Below are 13,629 nucleotides of genomic sequence, written 5' to 3' on the forward strand. Positions count from 1 at the left end.
GTGTTTTTTCGAATAACAATACTTGTAGTAACGTAATTTCTATTTTCTCCTTTCACAAAATTCAATTTCACATATATATTAGCAATATAAATTTTAATCATATAATGTAAACATTATTTTATGTAATACGTAGATCAGAAAACTGGCGTGACAAACATAAGATGTTATGTAATAAATAAAAATATGTAATAAAAGTATTTTTATTAATTTCTTCCAAAACATATTATTAGCAAAGAAAACTTATTTACTCAATCTACTTATTTTAGTATCTTTTAATTTAGGTTTAAAAATAATAGAAACTTGAGATAATCCATGGGCTATTTTTTTAACCCACTTTTCAAGTTTAAATTAATAATTAAAGAAGCCATTGACGGAAAAATGCCATTCCAAAGTTCCATTTACTACAAAAAAAAATACATGGAAAAACAAAGGGTGAAAGGCACTTAAAAAAATGCCATTCCATAGTTATTTTAGTGTAGTTGAAAAGTTGATGATATTTGTTTTTAAAATTCCGATAAACTGACTTTTTTTTTATTACTGTGTATTACTTTAAAATGAAGGAAGTAATATATAAAATCAATTAAGAGCACATGAATAACATCAATTTTGAATTATAAATATACTCTAATTCAACACTGTTTTTTTTTTAACATTTGAAAAATTAATTTGATGCTCCCTGTGACACTAATTATTGCAGTTAAAGGATCTTTAGCGTAAATTAAAATTATTAATAAATATGACACGCCTACAATAATGTGCTCAGTTTTTTCTTAATTTTCCTACTACTTTTTGGATGTGATATTTTAATATCTATCAAATTTCAACCACAGATTTGTTTCTCTAATTTTCTTAAATAAAGTAATTTTGGTCAATTGTTAGTTTTGTATTTATTTAATAATTATATATATATATAATTGATAATGTCACATACTCATTTATAAAAAACATTAATAAGATTTAAAAAAAATGTAAAACATATTATTTAATAAATATGTTAATATATTTTCACAATTGAAATATATATTAGTAATAAAGTAAAATTAATTAATTTACAAAACGAGTAAGTAACTAATATTTAATGAAAATTAAAATTACATATTCAAGAAACTATAGGTAGTAAAAGTGAATTTAAACCAAAATAATTTTACTGCCTTTGTCTTTCATACACACATATTTATATATTTCTTTAGGATATGAAAACGTTAACCTAACTACAATTAAGAATTTAAACCCAATCCAATATCACTCATGGGGAGCCTGGTAAAAAATGCGTGAGAAGTAATTCCAATATTTTATATTTATCAATTATTTTAAAATTTAAATATACTCTCGATTATTATTTTTTTCCAATCATAAATTTATTTTTATTCACGTGAAATGAAAAGAAAAATACTATGCAAAGTTAAACTAAATGATTAAAACAAATAATATAATTTTAATTTTAAAACTATTATAGAATTAAATGAAAAAAGAAGATGAAAGCAGTAAAAAAAGATGAAAACAATAAACTCTTCCTAAAAATAAATAAATAAAAAAACTCAATCATTAAAAGAAAAAAAAACACGGGTCTGTGTTTTGTTGTCCGCGCAAGATTAGTAAAAATGGATTGCGATTTTAGATTTCTATTGTATAATTATTGTCTCTTTCCTTACTTAGTCATATCTGCAACTTGGTTTGGTTTTCTCTTCCACCTTTGTTTCGTTCAAGAGGGGCTTCTCTCTCTTTCTCTCTCTGCAACGCTTCCTTTTCTTCGTAGATCGAACGCGAATCTTCTTCTGTTCTTTTTCCATGGCCTCTAAGCGGATTCTGAAGGAGCTCAAGGACCTCCAGAAAGACCCTCCAACCTCTTGCAGTGCCGGTACAATTTCTTTCACCCAATTCCTCTTCTGTTTTCCCCCTTTTCGCGTTGTTTCCACGCCAAACTTTAATTAAGCTTCCTATGTTGCTCGATCTGTGACTTTTGGAATTTACAAGCATCTGGGTCGTTGTTTTCTTTTTTCTTTCTCTCTTTGTTTCATGGGTTTGTCTGGATTTTGTTATAGTTACTAGATGGTGGTTTACGTGTGTGAATGTAATAAATTTACAATTTTTGAGGTGGTAGGATGAAATATTTTTTACAAGCTTCTCATCCCAGGGCGTGACCTTAGAAGATTATTCTCAAATACTATATCTTGTGAGATTTTTCTGCTAGTCAGAAGCTTTTCTTGGTTAAGGGCCATAATTAATAACGAACGATTCGTAAGTTTGTTGTTTCTAAAGTTTTTTATTAATAGGTCTCGATTTTAAATTAAATCCCCTTTGTGTTCCTTCTACTGAAGCTAATTCTGCATTTAAAGTGCAAACGCTGCGACTGTTATAATCTCACGGGTCTCTATTGCCTTCTGTTAATGGAGATTCTCTCCAAAGTCTGAGACACTTGAGTTATGGATTTGCAAGAACTATCATAACTTGTAGATGGAGAGACTATTATGATTATCTCTGCTTTGGTTGTTGAATGCATTGGAAGATAACTCTCATTTTATGATTATATGTGACTGATGTATTGTTATCTGAGATTAAGAATGTATTTATCAAACATGCAGATGTAAGTTTGAAGTCTGTATGTATTTGAAAAATTTATTTAAGCTCCATTGTTTAGTCTGTTACACATTATACATTATTTTCTGATTCTATATTTCAAATTTAATGTTAAGTTTGTTGTTTTCTGATGATTATTACCTTCCCAGGTCCCGTAGCAGAAGACATGTTTCATTGGCAAGCAACTATAATGGGACCCCCTGACAGTCCTTATGCTGGGGGTGTTTTTCTAGTCACTATTCATTTTCCCCCTGATTATCCATTCAAGCCACCCAAGGTATTGCCTTAGTGTCATGCTCAATACTACTTCAACAATTCTGCTTTTATTATATCTATGCTAAGAGAATAGTGGATTTTTTTCGTTTATGTTGATACATTTTATATTTTTCCTGAATTTTAGATTGTTCCTACCATTTGTTGAATAAATTTTATGATTTTTTTTAAAGATATTTTTGTTTTGATTTGAAACATGCAATGCACGCTTCCTTCGCTATGCTGTTAAAATCTTTTCACAATGTAACTTGGGTTGGGTGCCTTGACTGAGATGTTTATACTAGTGACATATTGAATTTTGGCAGTTACTGATGTGTGTGCTAAATCACAGTCTGGTGGCATTTTTGGAGTTAGATGAGTCCATACCATTTACTAATGAAAATGCTGTTATTTTATATGTAGTGGACTATTCTAGTTTTTTGGTTGTTGAGTTTTATTTTATGCCTAGAAGTTTACAATATGTGCTTGCTTGCTTTAGAAACAAATATTAGTTTTCCTGGATGGGGAGTTGCTTATTTGCTGTTTTCACATGCTGAAGTTTCTAAAAGTTACCTGTAGTCTGTATAGATGGAGCTACCTCGTTAAAACCAAAAATTTTCAATGAGTAATAAAATGTTAAAAAACTAGCTAAATAATGAATTCTGTAATTATAAGCTGTGAAGTGAAGGTGCTAAGTTTGAAGTAGCCGCTATTTGGAGAATGCAACTAGGAGTCGTGGATGCTGTTTTTTGTATAGCATATGAGGGGACCGAAGGAGTTGACAAATTAAATTTCAAGGGGAAGATTTTGGGGTTAGAGCAGTTGGGGAGAGAGGTATTAGAAGATATGACTGTGGAACTGGTGGTTACTCAATATCTATACGACAGAAGAACCTGTTTTTCTTGGTTCAGAGAAACCATTGACCACCAGAGATTTTCAGATCCTTCATGTGATTGGGTGTACTTTAGAGAGTAAAGTGTAAACAGTAACTCAAGAGTTTACATGTTCATAAATTTCCATTTGCTTGTATTTTATAAAAATATCAACATTATTATTTTTTATTATCCATAATCATAAAATTCCTACTTTATTCATCCGATTCACCATGAGTGGTGATGTATGCAAATAAATTTACTGTGGTTTCTGTCACTGAGGGCTGGTATCGTTACTCTAACTTTACCTTTAAATCATTTAAAGGAAAATTGTCTGGTTGCACCTTAAAGACAAAACATAATTAATTCTCTAATTCAGTGATCTGGATTCAGTCTTTCTATTTGATATTTCAGAATTTAGATTTGAATTATTTGCTTAGAAAGTATATGTTAGCAACTCTTCTGTTTTTTGGAAAATGGAATTAGCTTTTCCAATGACTTACTTTTATGTTCACCGTTACTACTCTTTAGACGTGACCTCCAATTCACATAAAGCTCCTTTTATTCAATGCTTTAACCCTTCTTTTTCTGTATGTCTACTTTATTTCTTGCAGGTTGCATTCAGGACAAAAGTTTTTCACCCAAATATCAACAGCAATGGTAGCATTTGTCTCGATATCTTAAAGGAGCAGTGGAGCCCTGCCTTGACAATATCTAAGGTTATGACTGTACTAAACTTCTTAATGCTAATCTTCTATGGCTTTACTTGTGATGGAAAGGTAGTTTTGCAATACAGTAACAATGCTTATAATCACAAATATTTCTGAGGCAAAGAATATACAAGTAATCGGTAGAGAAATCCAACAGTTAATTTAGCATCGTGCTACTTGTGGTCTGTGTGATATGAGGATGTCTGTCATAATCCAGAATATTGATGGTTACGTATGGCATGGGGCGAGTGCCATACATAATCTATAAATTGATGGTTAAAATTTCTTGGAAATTGTAAAATCATGAATGAGACTCATTAAATATGAATTGGAATCCACTAAACTTTATGATTTCTAATAAATTTCACCCAAAAATAGTAGGGTGGGCTCTTTCGTTTCTCAAGTTATGAAAAGTATGCTGGGTCTATTTCACATTCTGGGGCCTGGACTGCGTGCAATACTTGTAGTATACTATTTTATTCCATGCATCTGTTTCACCATATAAAACCTAAGTTCTGGCTAGCAATATTGTATATCATTCAAGGAACACTTCTTAATGTGGTCTTGTGAAACTTTTTCTGGGAGAAACATCGGAAGGCCTCCTATTGCAATGTTTTATGTATATGGTTGCTGTTTCTCTTAGACTATTGCTGTTTTTTAAATGGGTGGGAAGGGTTTCTCTTTCCTTTTTCAGGTGCTGCTCTCCATTTGCTCCCTATTGACGGATCCAAACCCAGATGATCCCTTGGTGCCTGAAATTGCTCATATGTACAAGACAGACAGGTCCAAGTATGAGACAACTGCTAGGAGCTGGACTCAGAAGTATGCAATGGGCTAGTATGTTGCAATGAGGCCTTATATTATAGGATAGGACAATGTTCCTTCCATTTGTTAAAAGACATTAATGTATAATCTATCTTTCCATTCCCGCTGTTGACTTATGTCGTGGATAGGTCTCTTGTTGCCCACATACATCTGTGAAGACAATAGGGAGGATTTTTAGTGTGTTTGTATGAAACTTCTCCTCTGTGAGTGCTGGGAAATATCAGTTGCTGATATTCTTCACTTGTGCTCACAATTATTTATCTTTGCATACTATGATGATTCCTAGTTCCTACAACTTACTCGGATTCCTTACCAATACTTCACTTCTTTATGACATTATAGTGATAGCTATATACCGAAACTATATATTTGTATTATTGACTATGGAATCATCTTTTGTTCTGTTTGGTGAAAAGTTGTTTCATGGATACCCTTCTATTAAATTAACCAAGTTTTGTTTATTTTGTTTCAAACTCCAACAACTATTTTTTCTCTTTACATAAAGGTGTGTCAAAAGTTACAAGAATGAGTGATTCTCCCTGTGCACCTCTTTCTTTTCTTACTGCATCTTCAAAATTTCAATTTTATCCTTTTTTTATTAAGAATCAATGGGCTTTTGAAAACTAGTTAAAATTTTTACGTGTTTCGAAAATTATTAAAATCTTAATCAATTTTTGAAAGTCAGCGTCAGCTTTTTTGAAAATTGATTAAGAAAATTCTTTAACCGACTTCGAAAGTCAGTGAAGAAAAATTTCTTAATTGATTTTGGAAAATCAATTAAGAATTTTAAGAAATTTTAACCGGTTTTTGAAAATCAGCTGAGATTTTTTTTATATATTTTAGTTTACTTTTTTATTTTTATACTAAAAATAATAATAATAATATTTTTAATTTAATAATAATAATTATTTTTTTAACTTGATATTTAATTGATATTTTTAAAATTAATATTTCCATTTATTTAATTTAATATTTTATATAATTTAATATACATTAATATTTAAATTTATAAAATATAATATCAAATAATAACAAATAATACATATTAAAAAATTTTAAAAATATGTTAATGGTATTTAGAAAATCGATTAACATATATTAATTTCTTATGCATTAAAAAAAATATTAGATTAAATTTTATAAATTATGTTAACATAACAACAATAATAATAATATTAAAAATCTTAAAGTAAACTAAAATAAAAAATTAAAAAAAAATTAAATGACTTTTGAGAGTCGGAATTTTTCTTTTTCTTAACTGGATTTTATCAGTAAAAAAATTTCTTAATCAATTTTTGAAAATTGAGTAAAGAATTTTTTTAATCGACTTCCAAAATTTGATTAAAATTATTGATTAAAATTTTAATAATTTTGCTTTTAACCGGGTTTTTAAAAATCTATTCATTCTTAATCAAAGAAGTGAAAGGAGGATTTTGGAAATAAAGAAAGAAAGTAAAGAAATGCATATATATATATATATATATATATATATATATATATATATATATATTATAGTGAAAACATATCCATTCCACTTTTTTATGATAATCAAAATAATAAAATTATTATTACTATAATTACAAAAGTAAATACATATAATTTTTAAAATTTTATTGTAGATAGTTATTTTAGATTAAAATATTATTAAATTAAAAAAAAATCACTTAAAACTTGGTAAAATTGTTACATAAAGGGTGACAAAGATAAAATAAGTGTTTTAATTAAAAAATATTATTTAAAAGATAAAAGTGCAAAAAACAAAATGCGTGCAACAAAAAAGAATCCCTTATATAATAACTAATAATAAAAAATAAAATAAAAAACAATTAAATTTAAAAAAAATGGTAACTTAAAAGGTAAAAATAATAAAATAATTTTTTAATTTTAAAAGAATTGTTCAAATAGTAAAATTGAAAAAAAAAAGTGGACAAAAAAGGGAAATTCCTTCGTATAGGTATCCAGTGAAAGCACATGCTGTGTGTTTACTTTATTTTTTATAATAAAAAATAACAAAATGATTATTCTTGTTATTATCATAATTATAAAATTAAATATAAATAATTTTATTGTAATTAGTTTCTATTTACTTTTTCTTAGAAATTTTTTAATTAAAAAATAGTTAAGTTTAGAAAATAATAAAATAAAAAAACAATTAAATTTAAACAAACTGTCACTTAAAAGGTAATATGGATTAAATAATTATTTTGTTTTAAAAAAAATATTTAAACAATAAGATTGGAGAAAATAATGACTACTAAGAAGTAATGGAATGTTATTAATAAAAACTATAAATATAATAAATAAAAAAAGAAATCTGTGATAGTTTCGTACAAAATATTTAAAATAACACGTAAATCTACAAAATCAGTTAATAATTATATTTTTAAAAGAACCATTTAGTAATTATATTATAAAGCATAAAATGGAAATAAAAACTGAATGTATAAAAGGAGGTATCTTTTTATATACAGGTATAGATGTATTATAAGTTGATAATATAAGTAAATTGATTAAGTTAATATAAGAGAAAAATAAAAAAATAGTAAGAAGTAATTGAATTTTAATCATAAAAATTATAAATATAAGATTTAATTACTTAATTAGTTTTCAAATTTAGGAGCTACTGTCAAATTAGTTCATTTTTTTAAAACGTATTAACTTGTTTCTATCTAATATAATTGCATTAATCAAGTGAATTGAAAGATTTAAATGTTTGGTAATGTAATAAATAAATCTACACTTTTTTTCTTTTCTATGTTGTTCTTGCATGCACTCATCTTTTTCTTTCTCTTATCTGTTCCTCTTGACATTAAAGATGATAGATGACAAAAATTACATCTTTTTATGAACATTCTCTAATGTTATTCTTTTCCAAATGACGACTAATAATATTAAAAATGAAAAGAAAATAATATTTTCATTAAATTAATCGAAAATCATTTCCATTTCCATTTTTCACCCTACCATCGAAAATCATGAAATCACCCTATGTGATCTTAGAAGATATGTGATACAAGAACATAAAATCAACTTATTGTTATGTTTGATTTATAAGTAAAATGGGTTAAATATGTTTTTAGTCCCTAAACTATTGGTCGTTTCTGGTTTTCGTCCCTCTTTCAAAGTAAGGTACAATTTGGTCCTCATTCTTTTCGAAAACGTTCGTTTTAGTCCTCGAAAACTAACACCGTTTAAAAAGTTGGTCCTCATTTAGCAACAAAATGAGGACTAAAACCAAAGTTCCGAAGACTAAAACGAACGTTTTGAAAAGAATGAGGATCAAATTATACCTTACTTTGAAAAAGGGACGAAAACCGGCCAATAATTTAGGGACTAAAAACATATTTAATCCTAAGTAAAATTAACGAAAACATATGAGAGCGAAAATAAAATCATCTGTCTACCCTATGTTTTGGAACATGCAAACAATAGTTACAATTTTTTTATTAATTTAATATTTAAATTGATATATTATTTTGTATATGAGTTTACTTTCATGTAGTCTAATAGTATATTTAATTAATTAATTTTATATTATTTAACGAACATTTAAAAATTAGTTACTACAAAAGTTAATAAAATTTATTCATTAATTTATAACTAAATGGTGAATTTTTTTATTAAATATTAAATTTTAATTATATATATATATATATATATATATATATATATATATATATATATATATATATATATATGTGAGATTTGCTAATTTACAAATGTTTTTTTAGTTGGTATATTTTAACAAAGTGTATCAAGTTTTAGGTTACAAAAATATAATCATTCAAATAAAAATATATTTTTAAGAGTATTTTAATAATTTTAAAATTTAATTTAAAAAAAATTAAAAGGTAGTTATTTATCATCATGACTTTATAGTTATTTTTAAAATAAAAAAAATGTAGTTATTTATCATTAACTTTATAGTTGTTGCCACATGTATTAGTTGTTTTTTTTTAAATAAAAATAAAAGGAAATTATCTATCATTCCTGACTTCAATGTCTTAAAAAAATATGAGTGGATCATTAATGTCATTTTGGTAACAGATTTCTTTTGCAACTTTTACTTATATTTTTAATAACATATTTTCATTCTTTTTAAAAGTAATGGTTATTATTTCATGGATCTCCTCCAAACAGTTAATTATTAATCTCATATATATATATATATATATATATATATATATATATATATATATATATATATATATATATATATATATATATATATATATATATATATATAATTTTTAAACATACTTTTGTCGTAATTGAACTGAATAATTATGCATAAATCAGTTGACATATTTGTGATTATTTCAACTAATTTTTAAACTCTTATGGATAATAATCGATTAAAAAATATATAAATTTCAACTTTATTTGGAGTTAAGATATTAAAAGGCACTTCTATAACAATATCTATTGATCACTTCTAAAATTCCACATTTTAACAAAGTTTTACATTAAATCACCAACTACAAAAATGCTATATGTGAAAAGTTATAATAAAAAATCTTATTTATTTTATGCAATCACATTCATTTATAAAAATTATATATTCCTAAAATTTATATATTTTTAAAAATATTATAACTAAAAGTATTCCTAAAATCATGGATAATAGATAACTACCTTTTTATTTTATTTTTTCTTTTAAAAAACAACTAATACACAGTAACTATAAAGTCAATAACTACTTTTTATTTATTTTTTATTTTAAAAAACAACTAATACACAACAACTATGAAGGATAAATAACTATCTTTTTTTAATTAAATTTTAAAATTATTAAAATACCCTTATATTTAAAGTGGGTTTTTATTTGAATGAGAAGATTTAAAAAAAACCTTCCATAAATTAACAAACCATATATATATATATATATATATATATTTGTGATAAAAAAAATAACGAAATTTATTAGTACTATAATTAAAAAAGGGAATGCAAATAAATTTAATATTCTTTTAAAGGGTTAAATTAAAAGAATAATTAAATAAAGAATATTAAATTTAAAGAATGTTAATAGAAAAAGGAAAAAATGGTAAATTAATTATTTTAATTTAAAAGAATAGATATTTAAAGGATAAAAGAGGAAAAAAATTGTGTACACCAAAAAAAAGTCCTCTTATAAATAGTATAGTATATAATAGTATATAATAGTATATAGATATCATAGAAGTATATATAATATAATATATAATATCTATGAAAATATAGATATTATAGAAGTATATATAATATAATATATAGTATAGATACTTTCCTATTACATTAAATAATATTTTTAATTACGTTTTAAAAGGTAATATTTTGTAAATTTTAAAATAAAATTGACTTAATTATTTAAAAAGATAAAAGAAACCAACTGAGAAAACATGTTAAAGGATAAAACTATCATAATCTACAACAAATTATATAAAATCCAGGGCAGGAGAGTGTGTGTAACCAAGTACCAGAAAGGAATACCATTCTCTCTCTCTTTAAAATTCTCTGCCTTATATTCACTCCATGGAAGAAGTCAGTTTCAGTGAGGAGAAATTTGTCACTTACAAGCACGTCGACCATGGTATTTTGAATCAAACAGCAAAGGTAGTTCGGATCTCGATGATGGATGCAGATGTCACAGATGATGAAGACGAAGGATTAGTTAAACTTCATAAGACAAAGAAGATTGTGAATGAGATCAGAATAGTGAAGAAGAAACCTTCAACCAGTGTGTCAGTGAAACAACACATTAAAGAGCCTGGTAGAAGAAAGTTTAGAGGAGTTCGTCAAAGACCATGGGGAAGATGGGCAGCAGAAATCAGAGATCCTTTCAAGCAAACAAGAATCTGGTTAGGGACTTATAACACTGCTGAAGAAGCTGCCATGGTTTATGACAAAGCAGCTATTAGTTTCAGAGGTTGTCATGCTCTCACTAATTTTATCAAACCTCCTACAATGGAAGACATACACAAGTCTTCTACCCAGGAAGACATGCCTATGGAAGACATGCACAAGTCTTACACCAAGGAAGACATGCTTACAATGGAAGACATGCACAAGTCTTCTACCAAGGAAGACATGCCTACAATGGAAGACATGCACATGGATGCTGTTTCTTTTGAGTATGGTTGTTATGATGAATCTCAAGGTAGTTGGAGTGGTTTGGTTGAGAATGTGAGTGGTGGGGCTGGTTCAAGTAGAGAGTCTCATCTGTCTTCACCCACTTCTGTGCTGGGACTTCAACATGAGAAACATGAGAAACTTGTGCCGGAAGAAGTTTTTGAAACAGAGGGTTTGTTTATAGAAGATCAAAGTTTCGAAGATACTTTCTCTTTTGTAGATTTATATTTACCCTCCATTGATTTCAATTCTGGAATAGATTTCATGGTTGACACTAATGTAAAACCGTCTGATGACGATCGGTGTGATATTTCCCCTCTTGACAATGAGAATTTTCAATCATTCAACTGGGATATAGATAGTTACTTCAATGATCTTTCTTCTCCTAAGACATCTGGATGAAATTTTAGATGGTTTCTTTAGCTATCTCATCACAGAATGTATGCTTTCAATTTTGTTGTGTAACAAATATTTGGTAATCTTAACCAAGCTTAATTTTCAGTTTTGATTCTTGATCTTTATTAGAAGAATAACATATTTTGATGTTCATGTATTAAGTTTGAAGAATAGGGGAAATATTTTTGTTTGGTCATTAGGAGCAGTGTAAAAGGCTGCAAGTTATGCACTGAAGTTTAATTTCACGTGTAGTGTTGGTTGACCATTAAGTATCTCACAGCCACATATCTTTGGCTACACTTTTGGAGGTAAAATTTCTTTTCTTTGAAATAAAATAAACATGTTCTTTTTGTCTGACATTGTAACTACAATTTAAATAGACTAAGTGAAGGTATTAAGCAAGATTAGGTTTCAGAAAAAATGGTTAAAGACATATATATAAAAATGTTTATTTGTTAGCTGCACAAATATTAAGATAGTTATAAGAATTTTTGTCAAAGATACTATTCCGCTTTGTCTTTTGTTGAAGAGGACATTAGCTTTGAAGAGGCATGTGGTGAACTGACACCTCACAACTATTAAAAGAAATGATGTAGACCTGAAATAGATATGATAGATGTCGGCATGAGCTGAAGATGGGGGAGTACCAGCATGATCTTTTTAAAAGAATGTGGATGGAATGTAGTAAGAAAAGGTCTATTATGAAACCAAACCAACTTCCAGCACAAAGATTTTGGGTACTAAAGATGAGTCACTTGGTCCCATCAACAGACATTGTATTGACCCATTGATTTGAAGAAAAAAAAATATTGATTAGGAAGTAGAAAAGAAACACTGGAATATAACAGAATGCCTTGATTGTCGAGTGATGTTTCTAGATATATTTACCTTGTGCTCTCTCTATCTTATACACTAGGGATTTCTTAGCTTTGCCTAGAAAGAAAAAAAGATCACGGTGTATTGGAAAGTGTGGACATTGATCTTAAAATTGTAAGAGAAATAAGAGAATGGTGAGTTTATGGTAAAAATGGCAGCACGCTTATTGAACTGGCTCTAGCTATAAATGACTAATTTTGGGTTTGGTCAAATGTTTAGGGAGAAAAATAGGTTGAGGTTGGTACAGACTTTTTGTTGGTCGGGTGCTTTTGTGTGTACATGTGAAGGAGATGAGATTTAAATGAGAGGGCAGAGCAGAAGAGAAGAGAAGAGAACAGAACAGAACAGAGCAAGTTGCATGCCTGTCCACAAACAAAGGGGTGTTCAAAACCAGATTCATACTCATGCAATGTAAAATGCAAAACTCTGTCATTGGTCCTTTTTCACGTACCTTTTACTGTGCCCATAAATTTGTATTGAGAAGATGAAGGGTTAATAATTAATCAGGACAGCACAGATTGACAGTGCCCAAGGTAGCACCTGGCCTAGGTCAAAAATTCAAAACGGCATTTTCCATTGTCGTCTAATGCAAAGCAGCATTAAATGGAGAGCATCTCTAATTCCTCCTTTTTCATGCCACTGCTCTGCCATCTCTCTGCTACTCACAACTTGCTTTCTTCTTTTCTCTCAAACTTAGCATCTCGACCAGCAAATACACTCTCATCCTTATTTTCTTCATCTTCGTTGAAATACTTGTTTTATAAAAGATGGTTCATAACCAATAGATTAATATTCCATATTTAAACCATTTAGTTAACCAAAATGACGATATTATCCTTTCCGAATTAATAGTTTTTATTTGGAATATGATAAATAACAAAATATCTTCTTTTATTATTTGTTAAATAACACAATATTTATTGCAACTTTTTTCCTCTACACTCAAAAAAGTAGAGGTGACAAAAAGATTATTACAAATTATTTGGACAACTCAGATAGTAAAAAATATA

The 13,629-nt window shown here is 27.5% G+C and overlaps 2 protein-coding genes across 2 annotated transcripts; both read left to right on the forward strand.

The window, feature by feature from the left end:
- Window positions 1-1,651: 1,651 nt before the first annotated feature.
- On the forward strand, window positions 1,652-5,531 carry LOC124824750 (ubiquitin-conjugating enzyme E2-17 kDa-like). The gene is made up of 4 exons (XM_047297249.2): window positions 1,652-1,858; window positions 2,727-2,854; window positions 4,316-4,420; window positions 5,106-5,531. The coding sequence occupies exons 1-4, from the start codon at window positions 1,789-1,791 to the stop codon at window positions 5,247-5,249; spliced, it is 447 nt and encodes a 148-aa protein (XP_047153205.1). The 5' UTR covers window positions 1,652-1,788; the 3' UTR covers window positions 5,250-5,531.
- Window positions 5,532-10,750: 5,219 nt separating this feature from the next.
- Window positions 10,751-11,749, forward strand: LOC124824749 (ethylene-responsive transcription factor CRF4-like). The gene is made up of 2 exons (XM_088115912.1): window positions 10,751-11,191; window positions 11,324-11,749. Exons 1-2 carry the CDS (start codon window positions 10,751-10,753, stop codon window positions 11,747-11,749), a joined length of 867 nt encoding a protein of 288 aa, XP_087972038.1.
- The last annotated feature ends 1,880 nt before the right edge of the window (window positions 11,750-13,629 follow it).

This window comes from Vigna umbellata, chromosome 5 (genome assembly GCF_029865625.1).
Source record: "Vigna umbellata cultivar VRB3 chromosome 5, Vumbellata_1.0, whole genome shotgun sequence".
NCBI lineage: Eukaryota > Viridiplantae > Streptophyta > Magnoliopsida > Fabales > Fabaceae > Vigna > Vigna umbellata.